The sequence below is a fragment of the Diplotaxodon limnothrissa genome, linkage group LG9, assembly GCF_057381915.1.
Source record: "Diplotaxodon limnothrissa isolate DT_005_m linkage group LG9, D_limnothrissa_male_GT1.1, whole genome shotgun sequence".
NCBI lineage: Eukaryota > Metazoa > Chordata > Actinopteri > Cichliformes > Cichlidae > Diplotaxodon > Diplotaxodon limnothrissa.
Window position 1 is genome coordinate 7,612,269 of NC_140604.1, and position 17,761 is coordinate 7,630,029.

A 17,761-nucleotide genomic window follows, 5' to 3' on the forward strand; every position below is an offset into this window, starting at 1 on the left:
ATCTCTTTGTGCTATATTTCATCTTTGCTTTGCCTTAACCCCGTTTGTGTTTATATGGAAATACTAAAGGGAAGATCCTATCCTATGAGTAATGTAGTAAGTAATGTAATGAGTAGTGTAACATCTTACTTGCTCTGGCAAGTAATTAAGTAATGTACTGTGTTGCCTTTAAGAAAACTAACAAGTCATGTGTCTAAACTACTTTTTTAAAGTAACGACTCCTACACTGGTTGTGGGGCTCACCAACATCAATCCCAAATACAAAATGTGACCATGAACTGCATTTCTCCATGTTTTACACCACAGCCAGATTTAATTCGGTGTTTTCTAAAATGAACATTTCAAAATTATTTTCAAAATTCTGATTAAGAAAGCAAAAGCTTAGAAAGACATGAAAGCAGAAGTGCATGAAAGAGCGTTTTGTAATTTCCAAACTCTTAATGAAAAATCTCATGACAAACCGAACAGCTTGTAATTGATGTATTTTATTGTGAGATGGGGAGTCATAAAAAATGAACAAAAAAGACAAAACAAAAACAATCACTATAAAAAAAGATGAGGGTGTTAAAGAGGGGGGGCATATAAAACTGGGTGCGGTCATGACACTGACATATAAAGTAACAAATTGGCACAAATAAAAACAAATAAGAACGTACGTCAAATATTATTTTGGCTTGGCAAAAAGGACAATTTGTGGGATTAAGGATCATCCTTCAATACAACAGAACACACTCATGCTATTAGACATACAATTAGTTTTCAAAAGTTCAGTAGCTTCATATTAGAAAGGGGAAAGAAAACTAAACTAACATGAGAATGGATGCAGAGGTCACAGGTTCCAATTTTCAGGCTTGCAGGGTGCGAGTTTCTTTTTTTCCCTAAGAAAAACATCACTTCATTTGTTCCAAAAACATACTTCAGTATGCCAGAGTCTGATTTTTCCAGGCTTGTAGTTATTTGCCATTGATTCTTTTTTTGTCCCATACTAAAATATATTATCGTATTAATACAAACTACAGTATTGTACACTACATAGTGTAATAAATAACCATAAAGAAATATAAAAAATAAGACACATAAATATAAAAGTTCTCTATGACTAAAGAGACATACCCAACTCGCTGGGGGTGGGGATAATACTGCCATTGCTGAAAACATACAGTACGCACACGGACACGGAACATAAAACAACGTAAGAGCAAAAAAATGAAAACAAATAAAAAAAATGAAATAAAAAATAATACTGACAGGTAAAACGATGTTGGATTAAACTCCTAGGATTCATATTTGCCTACATTTTGTTACCTGAAGAGACATCTGAGCATTTCATGGTGTGTTTAAACAAGTGCACTGAATAAGCTTCAGAAAGGCAGGACACAGTCAAAAATAAGAAAGTGTATTTCATCATCACCCATTTGAAAAACAAAATGTGCATTGCAATTTTTTTTTCGTTCGTTTCTCAGATTAGGTGAAAGCAAATTCTTTAAAATCTATAACACAGGAACACATTTTACGCTAAACTATACTCTCTCTGGTGCGGCCACCAGCCAAAGTTAACAGTATCCCGGCTTATCGGTTGATCTTGGACCCGGCAATACCTGATCATAGCTCCAACAGCAATATTCAGTGGCACTTTTGATATGCATGCTTCTCTTGTTTAGTTTGATCATTTTAATGTTATTTTTTTGCATAAGGCTCTGAGTTGGGGGGGTGGGGCGGGGTTATAGGAAGGATGAGACAGTTTTCTACATCCGCTTTCTGCTCGCTCTGAACGTTTAAATAATTTGTTTGACATTTTGCGCTTTATACTGTCTTGCTAGTAACTAAAATTAGCTTAGCTTAGCAATAAGCTAAGCTAATGGAAACAAAGGGAAATAGGTAGCCTGGCTCCGTCTAAAGGAGAGGGCGACGGATATTTGAGTGCTGCTTTATCAGCTTAAATGTAGAAGATATTGGGATACTTTTGATTTGTTTTTAAGAATTGCAGAAATTGAGGCCTTTTATATTTGGTGTCATTACATAGCTGTTAGCTGTTGCAGCACATGTAGCAGAGCAGCATTACAGATGAACAGGCTATCTCATAGATATTTAGTGAAAAACTTTCTTGAAAAGTTTAACATAAACAATTTCCCTTTTCAATATAACTCCAACATACTACATATACTTTGTATCTTTATATAGAACAACAGCCTTTTCTATAGGTGAACCTGGAAGTTAGCATTCCTTCAATAAAAAGCCAGTAAGATTTTTCCACTGGCTTTTGGATTATCGTGGAAAATCTCTGTGGAAACCTGAAAGATACGTAACATGATTTGTTAAGCAAAATCATCTCCACAAATTGTTCTAAAGTTAGGCTTTGCCATGACTTTGGCATCACCAATACTAAGCTGCTGAGTATTTCCCAGAAACTTCTGTAGCCTCATTTAGTCTCTCGTTAGCAAACGTCTGCTCTGGGACATGTAATAGCGTTTTCTAACATAGTTTACGATTGCACAATAAAATGTGACCATGTCTTATGTTAATCTTATAGAAGCTACGAAAGGTTATATAACTAAAGAAAAAACCCTGATCTTAAGACAGCAGAACCAGGAGAGGGAAATGCCAATTGAACTGCATTTAGGCCACAGTGAAGCATTTGCACAGGGGTAAACATGACTGTGTGCAGTTTTAGGGGTTTAAATTAATGATCTATAATGTGCTAGTAATTGTTCAGACGCTGCCAGGCTACCAATATGGCTAAGTGGTTTTGAGCTTTACACCAAATTGGTATCAAGAAAGAAAATATTTGCCCAACATGTCAAACAATTTTTGTTAAATGCTGATTTTAAAAAAAGAAGAAGAAAACAAAGTCTCGAAGGAACTAAATGCTGATGATATTTTCTTCATAAGGCTCATGATCCAATCAAAACTATAAAAAAAGAAAGAATTGTAACGCTAGCATCTGCTAGCATGATGGCATTGTATATCTAATGCGGTAATACTGAAGGGTAGACAACACAACTCAACTGCTCCATCAAAAGGTAAACCAAGCCACTTGTAGTGCACAGGATTTTTTCTTATTTTCCTTCCAACCTAACAAAATACTGACTTTTTTTTGTTCATTGGCAATAAAAAGATATAGAAATATCTCCCGAACTGTACAGGTTTTAAAGGTTAAAATATGAGTGATAAAATTAGTAACACTGATAAAAAGAAATGACCCAAGGTGTTTTAGTAATAAAACATTATCTAAAACGTGTCGGCTCTAGCTTCCAAAGTCTGTATAATGCATGTCCTTCATTTGTTAAAATTCACGTTCGTCTTCGTCTTTTTCTTTACAAATGGATTTTTCTAACAGCGAGAAACCGTTCTCCTGTGGAAAAGTCACTAGTATTTTTTCAGGCACACCTGGATTTCTACACAGTAGTGAACTGTCAGAGTGACCAGACATCATCTCGTGCGTTCTTCCTCTGCACACAGCGAGGAGGAGTCTGATTGTGTCTAGTAGAGGAGTCTGGTTCCTCGTTTAGTCTCCTTTCTCCCGTGGCGTCTGCTTCTCATCTTCACAAACCTCGTTCCTGTTTGTTTCGCTTTGACTCTCCTCTGCGACCTCTCCTCCTTCTCTTTCGCTCAGGCCACCTTCAGTTTCAGCTTCAGGGGAGCTTCCTTCAGTTTCCATCGCCTTCTCCTCCTCCACGTTGGTTTCTTCCTGAACGCTCCCGAGCCCATCCTCCTGTCCGGTGTCAGCCTCCTCTTCTCCTGTCTCGCTTTTTTCCTCCTCTCCTCCCTCTTCCACCGCTACTCTCTTCATTTCCTCCTCATTCCGCTCCTCTGGCTCGTCCTCCTCTTCCCCTCCTTCGTCCCCTATCTGCACCACCTGGATATCATCCATGTCCACCACGCCTTCCTCCTCCTCCTCCTCCTCGCTCTCCTCATCCTCTCTGGTGCTGCTCCCTCGCTCATCTGAGTCCAGCTGGGACGGGGCCAGGAGCTGTCTCTGTGCCCCGCTCAGGACCTCCATGTCGATCTGGGTCTCGCCGTCCTCCTCCGGGCTCTCCCGCCCTCCCGCTTGGCTCTGCGTCTCCTTCTTGCAGTAGGAGTAGCGGTGGTTCATGTGCTGGGAGTAGGAGCCCGAGTGGGAGAAACGCTTGCCACACTTGTCGCACTGGTACGGCTTCTCCCCCGAGTGGAGCCGCATATGTTCGATCAAGTGGTGTTTGTGTTTGAAGGCCTTGCTGCAGATGCCGCACTCGTGAGGTCGCTTCCCTGCAGAGAATAACAAAGCAAATAGATGTCAACACGTCAAACATATTTATGCAAAGAGAAAATATTAACAATAAACATTCAGGGAGCAAATCCCCCATCATGCTGTCTGAAAGGTGCCAGTGCCGGAAAGCTGAAATCAGTATCTATCATCAGTGTATCCAAGGAGAACATTTCCAAACAATACAACAAAATCACAACGATTGTGCTTCAAAACTTTCAAGAAAACTTTATCCAGGCAGGGAGCAGCTAGTTTCACCTAGCATGAGATCATTTGGAGCCGAAAACTGTGGTCCCGAGCCAGGTATCAGAGTAATAAAGAAAAAAAACATCGAAAATGCCTCTGAGAGTGTTGACCTGAGCTTGGCCACAGAATCATCATCATGGAGCAATCCAAATCACTACCAGAGCTCGCCTCTTGCTTCACATGAGAAGCTGGCAGCGCAGAGGTGGGGAGTTGGCGGAAAGAAATTCTCAGACCTCTTCTGTGCATGTTGAGTAATACCTGCTGGAATGGAGGTGTCCACCCTTCTTTATGCTGTAGCTCAAAATCCCCCTTTTGCTCGCACTCTGACTCATCTTTCCCAGGACCCAACAGAGTGAGCGATGGTGAGACAAGTTCCGGTTCTGTTTTTCTGGCTGTGTTTGTGTGAAGGCCCTGGGAAACACGAATGTTTACCTGTGTGTTCGTATTTGTGCCTCAGGAGCGAGCTGCTCTTTTGGAAGATCTTGTCGCACAGGTCGCAGGCGTACATGCCGCTATCCGTCTTCTTCATCTTCTTCCTCGGAGGGCCCGAGTCTGAGTCGTTCTGCTCCTCGACTGTGGAAACACCCTCTGAACCCGTGTCTTGCCTGTCCTCCTGGGGAATATGAGAAATTAGACACACTTGTAGGAATGCATAGTTATGCTCAATCTGTTTGACAGCAAAAGACAATTGATGACTCAGAATACCAGTAAACTATGTGTCCTTTGTGGGATGTGGTACTGAATCATCCCCTGATCATAGGTTTTTACCAATCTTTTCCTAGAAACTCTGAACCTAGCAACCTATCCACTGCTGTAGTCAAACAGGCTGCTTGGCATGGCTAAGGAGCAAATATATATGCATAGGGCTCCTTTTTACAAGACAGGTCTATGCCAATCCACTTAACACAAAAGTATAATACAACAGCGATAAATCAATGCGGCAGGCAGAGGTGCGGCGCTTAAACAGATTCCAACAGATCAATAGAAGCTTTGCAGTAAAGTGCAGCCTCATGTCCTCTGGGTGACAGCCCAGGAAGATCACTCACACACCCAGGCATCTACATCCATCATTAGAGGCCCATTAGATGTCTGCACAATGAAGAACTATTAAGGGCTATCATTTTTACAAAGAGCCCAATTTTGACATTTCTATATATGACTTATTGATTTGATTTTGGATGGTTTCAGACTATCTATCATGTGATGGTGGTTCTGAACAACAAGCCCGTACATGGATTGAATGTTTTGACTGATTGCTCCGAAAAAGATAAAAGCCAACTTGATTCCGATGCACTTGATTCTCAAAGTTGTTCATGGATTAAACCCTCAATCCTTTATATAACTCACATAATTGAAGGCAAACATATTTTCTGATAACTCAGGAAACTAATTAAGCTCTTTTGTAAGCATTAGAATTAAAGTGTTAATTATGAAAAATATGCTTAAAGGGAGCTATTCTGCTGAATAAAGGAGTGGCACCGGGATTAATCTGAACTGTAAATCATGCAAAACTGCTCTGTGAATAAAAACAAAGAGCTGGAAATGGGTGTAATAGTTTAGCTTTTTAAGCTAGCGATTAAACGATTAAGAGATGGGAAAATATGAAGCTACCACTAGCCTCTTAGCTTAGAGTACCATAAAGCCTTGAAAGGGGCGTGACAGCTGGCCTGGCTCTATCAAAAGGTAACATAACCCTTTCTGTCTCCTTTGGCACGTAAATAAAAGGTAACAGTTAATTAGTGTGTCCTATTAGCGATGAGTCAGAACCTTTGTTTTACATATTTACATAAGCTAGCAGATGGCTAGCTAGCTTTATATTTAGTGTGCAAATACGAGTAGCATCATTGTATCAGCTCTGCTGCTAATAAAATGAGGGGACATAAATGGTGCACACCTTGACTCCGTTGAGGTGGATGGTTTCGTGCGTTTCGGTCCCTGCGGGGCTGTTTGCTGTAGTGGTATAGGTGTAAGCCAGCTGGGGGATCAAGATAGTCTGTTTGTTGTTGGTGGCTAGTGCTCTTAGGCATTGCATTGTGGTGACGATGTCAAGAGATTTGGCACTTGGCTGGCTGGCGTACAGTGCGGTGGGGCAGGTGCCCATGGCTGAGAGTGGCAATGCCTCTTTCTTTGTGCAAGTTAAGTTTAGGGGTTCGTCCATGTTGGCGGAGCCAGAGGAAGGGGAGGGGTAAAGGCAGGTTTTATTGGCCGCTCTCTCTGCTTCATCTCTGGCTGGCTTCGGCAGCGATAGGTCTAGGGGTCCCTCGGTGCTCTGGGTTTTCTTCGCTGGGCCAGGACCTCCGGCTGTCAGATTTAGTGGCGAAGGGGAGGCCGGCGAGCTGTGAGTGCCGTTGATCTCTGCTGGGGTAGCTTCTGTTGGGCTGTCCTGGGTCACAGGAGGAATTACAGTGGCTTTGTCCTTCCCTGGGACCAGAGACACCACGCTGTTAGATTCACAAGTGTCCTCTTCCTCTGAGGGAGGTGTTGGGGCACCCAGAGATATCTGACCCTCCTGCATTTTTTCAAACCACTTCTTTACCACAGAGACCGGGAGGCTGACCGAGTCAGAGATCTTGGCCAGCTCATCCTTGGTGGGCTCTGCGTTTAAGGCAAAGTAGGCCTTGAGCAGTGACAGCAGGTTCTTGGGCTGGCTGCAGAGACCTCCCTCTGACAGCAGGGCAGCAACAGTAGAATCGGACCTATCCAGGCCTGCGCCATTCAGTTTGAGACAATCCTTCTTGCAGTGCTTTAGGGCGTGGAGTGCATCCAGCCCACCGGGACAGTTGTCACACAGGAGACAAGTCTTAGTGGTCTTCTCCTCTTTTTCTTTTGTCTCATTGGCCCTGTTGCCTCTGATAGTCAGATCTTCTGGGAGTTTCTGGGACTTGAACGTGTTGGTGGTGGTTTGAGCTGGTGACATAGGCTCTGGCTCTTTCTTTAGATTATGGGCTGTTAGCTGACCCTGGTTGGGGTCCAAATTGTAGTTGATAATGATTTTTGCATTTCCATCCTGACCCACTATTGGCAGACTGATGGCTGAGATGAGTTGCTGTTGTGGGGTGTGAAGCGTTCCAGTGGTTAGCCCCGAGTTCACCTGGCCTTTGGCATTGTTTTCTAGCACCTGACGGATGACATTACCATCCACCGCCACTTTGAGCGCATTCTGCAGGTCTGCCAGATTGATGCTGATGGGCGATACCAGCCCCACAGTGGGTAGGACCACAGCTTGCACTGTGCCCTGCAGAGGAGCTGCAGCTCCTCCGCCGAAAACGCCGCCATTCATGGCGGTCACAGTCGGGGACGATATCACTGTTGGCTTGTACTCGTAGTCTACAGGTTCTGTCTTGATCTGGTTTAGCGGCAGCTGCTCCTGCAGGGGCTTGCTGTGCTCCAGCTTCTCCCTAATCTGAGTGCGGAGGACCGAGGGTGGTGTTGAAAGTCCTGGTGACTGACCCTGGCTCTGGGTTTTGGCGTTTCCTAGGCGCGATCTGCCGTTAACTGAGATGACGCTGATGCACTTCTTACTGCTGATGTGGGAGCTATATGAGCCCGAGTGGGAGAAGCGCTTCTTGCAGTTGGAGCACTCATAGGGTTTCTCTCCTGGATAAAACCACAATGTGTACAAGGGAGAAAAAGAAAAGGGCGGTTGGGGGCAGGAGAAACAAATTTCCATTAGTGAATGAAGCTAAATGAGCAAGCTAGGCTATGAGCAGCACGACAGGAAAAAGCTCTAATGCATTTCAATGATGCTTAAACGCTGATGTAATAGCACCAGTGGGAAATGCCCTTCTCTAATTGCTGTCCCATAATGCCAAAAGAAACACAATTATTGCACATTAAGGAAGAGCACACAATGGACTGAAACATGATGAAGGATATCTAAATATGGGGAATTGGCTGAAACAGAAATAAAACATAAATATTGCTTCAGAGGAGACTCAAACATCTGCGGCCAACAGAGGCTCGCGAGGCGTACGCCCGCCCCGCTCACGTCCAAGCACACGCCCATCCACAAACACACACACGCATACACAATACGCTGCCATGGAGACAGGGGTTGTCCACTCACCGCTGTGAATGCGTAGGTGCTCCTTCAGATGGTGCTTGTATTTAAATGCTTTGCCACATTCAGTGCACTTGAATTTACGATTGCCTCCCGACTGTGTGATGTGTCTCTGTCGGGAGAGGGGTGAGGCAGTGAGATATACAGTGGAAACGCAACCTTTGAACTGCGACTAATTCATGTCATTAATCAATGGAGGGCAAAAGTTCTTGTTTATTCATCCTGTTTGGAAGCTGCTAAGGAAACTAAGCTAAGATAAGCAGGGTCGATTTGAACAATCGCTACAGCGTTGTGCAAGCAGGTGTGCTACTGGAACAAATCATCTCTAATCGTTCTGTGAAAAAGAAATTGTCAGAAGTCAGTTTCTACCTGATCTCGTGCACTCTTGTGGACCGTCATGTGCCTCTCCAGCTGGGCGCGGTAGGCGAAGCTGTAGTTGCACTCGGGGCAGCTGAAGCTTTCCTCCGTCTTCTCGTGCCTGTACTTGATGTGCTCCTTCAGAGAGCTGTAGCGCTTGTAGCCCCGTGCACAGTACGGACAGGTGAGCAGCTGAGAGAATGAATCCGGAGTTCCTAGTGGAAAAGAAGGGCAGAGAGTGAGCAGGGCAAAGAAGAAGGGGTTAAAAACTCCTGATGTTACACGTGGCCTGCCACAGTGCGACTCCTGTGCTATTTAACCAATCCCTGAGGGATCCTCCCCCACAGGTAAACAGGACACAGGTACCCAAATGGATGATTAATCATCTATCCAAATGCCTGCCTGTCTTTGTAAACAAAACATATGTATACGACCACATTTTGAGACTTCATTTGCATTTCAGAAGCACTTGCAGCTTTCACTCCCTTCATATCTCATGATCCGATGTCCTGTTGCGCATTTGAAGCATTTCAAAAAACGCCCACGCACGCGGAGAAAAGTGAGCGTGGTAAACAACAGCCTCCCGTCTGGATCCAATCTGGTTAACACAGGGTCTCAGTTGGCCAGCTCCCACACAGGTAAAACATTACTTTGTTAACAGGTGATGTATTAAGTTTCCCCTGCGGGACAGGTGAGGGCCTCGAGATGGGAATGCACACACATTATCGCTCAGGTAGCTGTGAGTCAGAGCTCACACAGACGTGACAAATTTACTCAGGTGTTGCTTTTTCCTCCTCCTCTCACTATCCCTCCCTCCTTCCCTCCCTCTCACCTCCCTTTTTCTTTTTTTCCTCTCAGTGGTAGCAGGTAAAAGCCAAAAGCCCGGGAGTCATAAAGGCCCCAGTGTGCTGCACTTAACAAATAGCAGTGTGTGTAATGATGTCGGAAAGTGGCGCTAATGGGGTGGAGTTAACACCAGAGGTGATACAGTGAGCAGGTAGAGCTGTTTCCCCCCCGCCCCCCTGGGGCGAGTAATTACTGGGTGGGTTGCTGTAGCTTTGAGATCTAAGATGAAAAGTGTGTTTTAGAGCGAGCAATGCCCTGTACCATTCTCGTCGTGGATGCCGGTATCGGGAGTGCCCTGGCGCTGAGGCTCGTCGTCCGGGGCTTCTGGGTAGATGACGGCTGTGTCTCCCTGCTGGAGCATCTCCTCTACGAGGGCGTCTGTGCTCACATCATCCTCGCCATCCGAAACACAATCCTCCTTCACTGCGAGAGGACAAACATAGAGTGATTACAGCCTCAACTGCAGACATGTTATTGATTACCTCGTTATTTTGACACCTTTTTTTCTATTGATGCACGCTGCACACATGAAACCTTAACCTTTGTATATGAGATGCAATAATCCATGGTGTCAAAAAGAGTGTCATGACTGAACTGAATCCCACAAGCCCAGAACGAGGCGTGCGGCGTTGAGGGGGAAAAACACAACATCCTGAATGCTACACTTCACAATAGGATGAGAAACTAATTAACATCAAAGGCCAGAGGCTACTGTATGAACACCATGCTCTTTGTTAGAAGTGAATGGACAGCCTCTGTTCCCTATGTTAGGTAAGGCACTTGTAGAGACTGGACTGATAATTAGGTGATGAATCTTGTCCTAATGCATTGCAGCAGACAGACATTTCACGAGACCCAGCACACACAAACACACACACACACACACACACACATGGACGCACAAACACTGTGTTCTCTGAAGAGGCTTGGCCTTTAGACTGTGCTTAATATCCCAGCAAATGAGGTGCTGTATGTGGAAGCCGAGCGCCTTCCTTCTCCACATCACGTGAGCCCGACTAGCTAGTAACGAGCACTAGGGCTGAACGATATATCGCATTTGCGATAATATCGCGACATGATCAAGTGCAATTTTCTAACCGCAAAGGCTGCGATTATACTCTGGACATGTCCAAATTCATGGGCTGCATCCTCCTGAGGCCGCATTTGTAGACCGATTACGTCACAGCGACGCGCCGAAGGCTGTCCAAATTACTACCATATCCCAGAATTCATAGCGCGGCCCAGCCAAACTCCAGTTTCCAACAATGGCGGCCGCTACTAAGTTTTAAAATTACTCATACTAATCTTTCTGGGTCACAAAATAAACTTTTAAAAATATTTTCAGGCGAGAAAGTAGTTGTGTAAACATCAAATATCTGCTCGGTTTATCAAGATATCCCATATTTGCAAAAGTGCTTCGACGTTTTCGGAGGCGTCTGCTACCCACCAGCTCGACAGCTAGCCGGGAGCTCGAGGGTTACTGATGCGGCCGAGAACGGCACAACTCCCGGCACATCATTTTCAGATCACCGCGGAGTTTCGCTGCTCGGGTTAAACGTAATATATAAGTCACTTAGACAACCTAAAAATGTTATTGTTGGGCTTTTTTCAGTGTTTTGTTTGTTCGTGAGTAAATCGGTTTGGCTGAGATTAAAGTTATTAGATTAGATAAAATAAAACTTTATTAATCCCCCGGGTGGGTTCCTCCTTGTTTTTCACACAGCTGACTAAACGTCAAACAGAAAACTTATTAAACAGAAGTATGAGACAGTCGAGAATTTACGCCAGTGTCTGGTTATATTTTAGATAGCAAGAAGCAGACGGCCGAGTTTATTAAACTCCACCGAGACAGCGGTGACGCTAATCAGAACTAGCCTTCTGATTCAGAAGGCTAGACCGTCCAATTTCACGCCCTTAAATTTTAAAGGCGTGTTTGTGTGTGTGTTTATACAATTGCTATTATGTTTGCACTTTATGTGTAATGTTACTGACTGCAGAGATCAGTAAGATGTGTGTATTTTTTATTTATTAGTTTTATTTATTTAATATTATTTTTTAATTGAATGACTGTCTAGTAGTTCACAGATGTCGAAAAACTGAGTGTGGTAAAGCCACTGATTTTGTTTATGTATATTTCTGCAATCTGCACATTGTACTGACTTTCATTTTAATGTTTACACCAGGGTTCCTTGTCAGCACTTTATGCTCAGATGTTTGTAAGCTAAAAATAAACTATTGTGTATGTTCAAATATACTGTTGTGATTGAAGAAGTTAAATAAAAATGTCAGTCATCAATTCATGCATCACCTCATGTCATCATAACAGAGGTCTGTCTTCCAGGAAAGAACAGTTTAAAATTAATGTAATATAGTATTGGCCATACTATATGATGTATTGCTTGTCTTTGTTTAATAATACAGAAGACAAAGACCTTAAAAAATAATCGCATATCGCATCGCAATCGCAATATTGGGGCAAAAAATCGCAATTAGATTATTTTCCATAATCGTTCAGCCCTAACGAGCACTAATGACCAAGCTGCGGTTATAGGAAGTGTAACCTGAGGACAGACTTGGGGATGCATGAAAGCTTCCTTCCTTCTTTCTATCTCTGCTCTCGCAGCGCTTCCTGGAGTGGCTGCCGGAACCAGGTATAGCATGTCAGCTATTAAACACAAGCATTATTCCTCAATGGATATTATGGATATGTTAGCGTGCCTGTGTGTGTCATTACAGAGAATAATTGGAATAGTGAGCTATGAGCTAAAAGCAAAGTCTACTGCGCTGGTGTTTACCAGGCAGATGTTTTATGGCTCAATTTAAGCTCTACCCCTGCTTAGTGCAGATTTGAGGATTGTGTTTTGTGAATTGTGAGCGTGCTGAACGACGGGGCCAGCTGTTTTCTCCTCAGAGATGGGAACAGGTGTAGCACTTCATGACTCGCCGACGCACAGTGAATACCAGCGCTCTTACGCACAGCCTCACTCCGGCTTCCTCTGGCGCACCTTAACAAAGCTGTGAAACAATATGAGGGCACTCATTTGTTGCTATGGTTATTAAAGACCGTTTGAAGAAAACCTCCCATCCTGGAATGAGCCCGTGGGAGATAATATGGAGAACGAGGCGGTCTGTTGATGAACGTGTGTGTGTGTGTGTGAAAGCACAAGCCAGCAGCAGGTGCTGAGAAAGTCTAATCGAGGAATTCTCAGCCCACACTAGGGGGCTGAAAACCCCCTGAATATCACTCAGCTTTTCTCCCATGACCTCAGCAGCAACAGTAACACCCCGTAGACATGTTTACCTCATTTTTCATAGCAGAAGAAATCATTTGGCATTTTGGGAAATGGCTTTCTGGCTAAGGGTTAGATGAGAAAATCAATATCTAGCATTTGCTCTGATGAGTTAAAAAAAAACGACCGTAGCAGAGGTAAGCTGAATTAACCACCTCCCACTCAGCAAAAAGCCATTCAAAAGACAACTCTGCCACACATCTGAACCACATTCAGATTAGTTGAAAAAGTTAAAGGTGAAAAGACAGAGAGAGGGAAGAGATCCTTTTCCATCTAAATTTGGTCACAGAGTTGAATCCCATCCTTCACTGCTTAAATCCAGTGAGCGTCACCGCAGTTGATCCTAACCAGGTGGACCAGTTTATCACACAGCTAACCCAGAGAGACACACAAATCATCAGCAGTCACATTCACACTTCCGCAAAGTCCAACAAGAGAAAGCACAGCACGAATAAATAACAGAGGAACAACTGTGAGTAAGTAGCAGACACGCCTCAAGTACATACACTGTACTTGCCATATATTCACAGTATGAAATCAGCCTGGTTTAAAAGTGGCCAAGTATCCAATTCTGAGCAAGACGTGTCTTGCTACAGGAAGATCAATCAATTATTTTATCTCGCACGATACATACTGGCCAATCCAGATAAGAAGACAGGCCTGTTTTTAAAAAAACATAACACATGTGATCTAACTCCACACTGTGAAGTTACAGAAAAGGAAGCTCATTTTTAGACATGCTTTTCAATGGTTTAAAAATATACCTCTCCTACATTTCATGTTTTAAACTTATCTCATCAACACTTTTTTTTTGGGTGGGTGGTAATATTTTAATTTCTCTACTGGAGCTAATGGGATCTAAACCCATCATTGGTTAAATATGGAACAGATCTGATGGGCAGATTTTATTCATTTCACTATTTCAGGGCTCGATAAAGGTCATGACGGGCTGAGCAAAATTAGCCCAGAAAGCAGCTTCCATGGACATCTGCTGCTTGGTGAGCTGCGTTTAACTGGCAGACACGAGAGTCGGTTGGAAGTGAAAGCTTCATATTTTAAAGTTATGCTGACGTGCAGAACATGTGTCACATGTGGCAAACTGATGATCCGACAGCAGATCAGCACTTTGCTACAGCAAGCTGGGTTTAGCTCCCATCTCACGCTTAAAGGCAACATCCAAACACACCTTTAGGCTACCAAAATGTTAAGCGTGTGTGTGAAGTAGAGTCCCAGTTGGGGGTGCGTGTTGGAAAGGTATGACGTGTTTCTCTCGGCTCTTTGCTAGGTACAGAGCCCAGCCAGAAGGGTTCGCGGGCTTTGCCGAGGCGGCTCCGTGTTATCAGGCTGCTCCCCTGCTATGAAACATCACACATAGGCCATTTATGTTGCTGACACAGGGATGTGAATGCACCGCTGCACAAGCGAGTTACAAAACAGCTGCAGAAACTCGGCCCCCGTGAGGTTGTAGCAGGATGTTCTGTTGCAGCTCCTGTCTAAAAAACTATTTATTGCACGGTGTAACCCAACTACAGCACATCTTAGAACAAAATCACCAGACCACCCACTCTCTCCTCTTCTCTTTCCCTCGCTCCCTTCTCTGCCCACATCTCTGCAACAAGATACAATGCTGTCCCATGATGCATTTCCTGCCCTGGCCAACCTTTGCCCCTGCTGCTTCCTGTGGTCGTGCGTCCAGACCCGTCTGCCGATTCTATCTCGGCTGGGCGATGCGTATCAGCAATCGGGATTCACACAGGCACTCGTTAGAAAAGATGTTCCACTTTATCTCCTGTCAGCAGGAGAAGGGATGTGAGGTATTTCCAAGTCCACAATGATTTACTTATCCTTGGCTTAGTGATATCAAACATTTGTGCTCTGAGTCTCTACTGAGCAATCCTTCCAACCCTCGGGGGTTTCTTCCTTTCCCGTGGCTCAGTTTTAACATCACATGATGTGAGGCACACAGGAACGCACTGTAGGTGTTGATGTGCGTCCATGAAGCCACAGAGAACCACAAAATGGAGTTTCAGCAAGCATCAAATATTGTCTCTGCATATTAAGCTAACAGTGAGGAAACAGGGAAGACTGTGTTTCCCCAGCCTTTCACTGCAGCCTCGCCATATCAAAGCTCTCCAGCTCCAGCCTACCTATTCTCTGAGATGTAATCACACTCCTCGAGTCATTAAATGTAAAGCAGAGGCCCTCCCAGGTCACCGCTCTCTTTACCTTTCCCTCCTCATGACTTAGTCAGCCTGTCCTTAGAGGACAGCAGACTGCAGTTTACTGCAACAATACTGCGCTGCTCCACAATCATTTAGGAGTGAATGAGTAATGACAGCGAGCAGGGCGACCCATGATACCGTATAATCAAGAGGAATGATTCCCAAGGACAGAAATGGTGAGGGAATGGATGAGGAGGTAAAAAAAGGAAAGTAGGGACGGTGCAGAAAAACAACATTTTTTTCCAGTTTGGAGCACAGCAGTCTCTGGAGAATGGGTGTCAAGGCTTTAAATTGAAGCAAACCGGGCTCTGCTGAGGAGAAGACTAGTGGGTGGTGGTCACTTTTTCAAGGCTTGCACCAGATACTCTGTTCTCAGGAGTGCAGGAGAGATGAAGGGCCGAGAGCAAGGGTTTGTTTAAAGGACTGCGGCTTTCCCGTGTTTCATCAGTGCGATCCAGGGCGACAGCTAAGATGCTGCTTGATGTATGAGATGTGGGCTAGACAGAGCGTGTGTGTTTGTACATGACTGAAGGCAAAAGAAAATATGCCTGATCAGGCATAACTGTGGAGCACGGCCAGCTCACTGAGCTGTTTCAGTGTAACTCATGCTTTTGAAGTGTTTAATGTTCACAAGCCCGAGCCAAGACCAATGACATTATTCTTCCTCCAACTTTCCCCTGATGCGAGGAGCTACAGCTGGAGAGCAGTGATGAGAATGACAGCATCGTCTGGTGAATAGGTGGCTGCGGCGTGCACAGGTCTGTGGTGTGACTGTGCGACAAAAACTGAAGGCTGCTCACTGCAAAGGAATTAAAATACATTAAAAAATCACTGCACAGACTGAAAGTGATATGTTACTGGACATTTTCACTCTGCTAACCTGAGCTCTGGCTAAACTGAAGCCTCCTTTCTGTTTCACACATCACAGCCCAAAACGACCAAGTAGCACAACAGGCTAAAATGCTGAATATCTCATTACCTTCAGTTCTTGGCACAAGCCTGAAGCTCACAGCGCCACAAGTACGAATACAGATTTATGTGCGCATGCAGTGTGAGGTCAGCAGCACAGAGGCCTTGAGCCCAGGTTGAAACACCAATGTCCTTCAGCACCTGCAATTGTTGTTTAGTGTGGGTAGGAGGGGGGAGTGCTGTGACGTCAGCCCCTTCCTGTGGCGGTGAGCTGCCTCTGATGTCACTTCCGCGTGCTTTGAGGTAAAAAGAAGTTCACGGAGGCCCCGCCAATGCCCACCAGTGCCATAAAGCATTCCACTGACTCGGTGGGCCACAAGGTTATTTTTTTTCTGCTTGAAGGTCTCTCCCTCTGTTGGCATTGTCTTTGTTTAATATCATGCTTCCTGCCATAGCTGGATGTAGTACCTGTTTCCTCACACTCTGTTTCACAATGAGACAAAGCCTGGTACTTAACTGTGTGCAGATGTCAGCGAGGCCTTTCTTAACTTAGCCTACGGTCCATTTGCTGAGGTTAAAACAACAGCAAATGCATAAACAACCCCCAAAAAACAAGAAGCTTTTTCAGAAATAAGTGTGGCACGAACGCCAGTCAGAGGAGAAATGATAAAAATATAAATGTTCTGATAGTTGTTCATCTTCAGATACTGAACAAACCAGCATTTGTCTACAGACAGGTGTAGCAAATACTAAATCATGTTACGTTCGAATCTCAAAGCAGAAAATCAGATTACGCGAGCACTCGTTTGGAGCTTTTTCCTGGTGCAAAAACATCAACTGTGTTTCAGAAAGAGGCCAAGATAGCTGGTAGGCTTGCTTCACAACAACTGACAACACACTGCGCATCCTCACCTCGGTCCCAGCAGTGCTCCCTGGGGTGCTCATCTTCTGGCAGGGTGCTTTCGCAGTCGGCCCCGTCCGCCAGGCTGCCTTCCTCCTCCACGATGTGCAGCTTGTCCTCGTCGTCCGAGTCTGAGCCGGCTTCCACCACATTATTGTAGTTAGTGACTGGAAAAGAAGAAACAAGGGAAGACATCAGAATGACTGGGGTGCATGTTTTTGAGAAGCTGCTGGGGCGGTACGGAGATAATTGGAGATAAATGTTTGGTAATTGAACGGCTAACTTTGGGATCCAAACCCACAGCAGTATCACTTGTCATAGGCGGATTTTTCCTAAAACACTAATCTGTGGACTGTACGCTGAGCAGCTCCGTCTCCCGCTGTTCACCGAGTGAGCAGCAAGGCTTCAAAAAGCGACGGAGAGCAGCGGTTTACACTGTGAAAGGATGAACGTGAAGAGACCTTCGGTTGTTGTGATTTATTGTGAGTTTGTTGTGGCTGTCACAGTCTTAAAACTTCCATTATGTGCTGCTGACTGACTCCTAAGACCACAAAAAAATGTATCCACAACAATCCTAGAAGCTGCACACATTTGGCATTTGTATTTTTTTGATTAAGGTAATAAGAGGTGTGCTGTATGTGCGTTGTGTTTATGAGCGCTGAGTGTGCAAGGAGCCAGCGAGGTTAA

At 44.5% G+C, this 17,761-nt stretch overlaps 1 protein-coding gene across 1 annotated transcript in view; it reads right to left on the minus strand.

The window, feature by feature from the left end:
- Window positions 1-473: 473 nt before the first annotated feature.
- Window positions 474-17,761, minus strand: part of zeb1b (zinc finger E-box binding homeobox 1b) — a 56,518-nt gene continuing 39,230 nt past the window's right edge. The window contains exons 2-8 of the mRNA XM_085362607.1: window positions 17,086-17,241; window positions 10,014-10,175; window positions 8,919-9,121; window positions 8,556-8,661; window positions 6,384-8,086; window positions 4,922-5,102; window positions 474-4,245 (exon numbers count right to left, since the gene is read on the minus strand). Coding sequence (XP_085218733.1) covers window positions 3,506-4,245; window positions 4,922-5,102; window positions 6,384-8,086; window positions 8,556-8,661; window positions 8,919-9,121; window positions 10,014-10,175; window positions 17,086-17,241 — 3,251 coding nt within the window. The 3' untranslated portion in view covers window positions 474-3,505. The remainder of the gene's footprint in view (window positions 4,246-4,921; window positions 5,103-6,383; window positions 8,087-8,555; window positions 8,662-8,918; window positions 9,122-10,013; window positions 10,176-17,085; window positions 17,242-17,761) is intronic.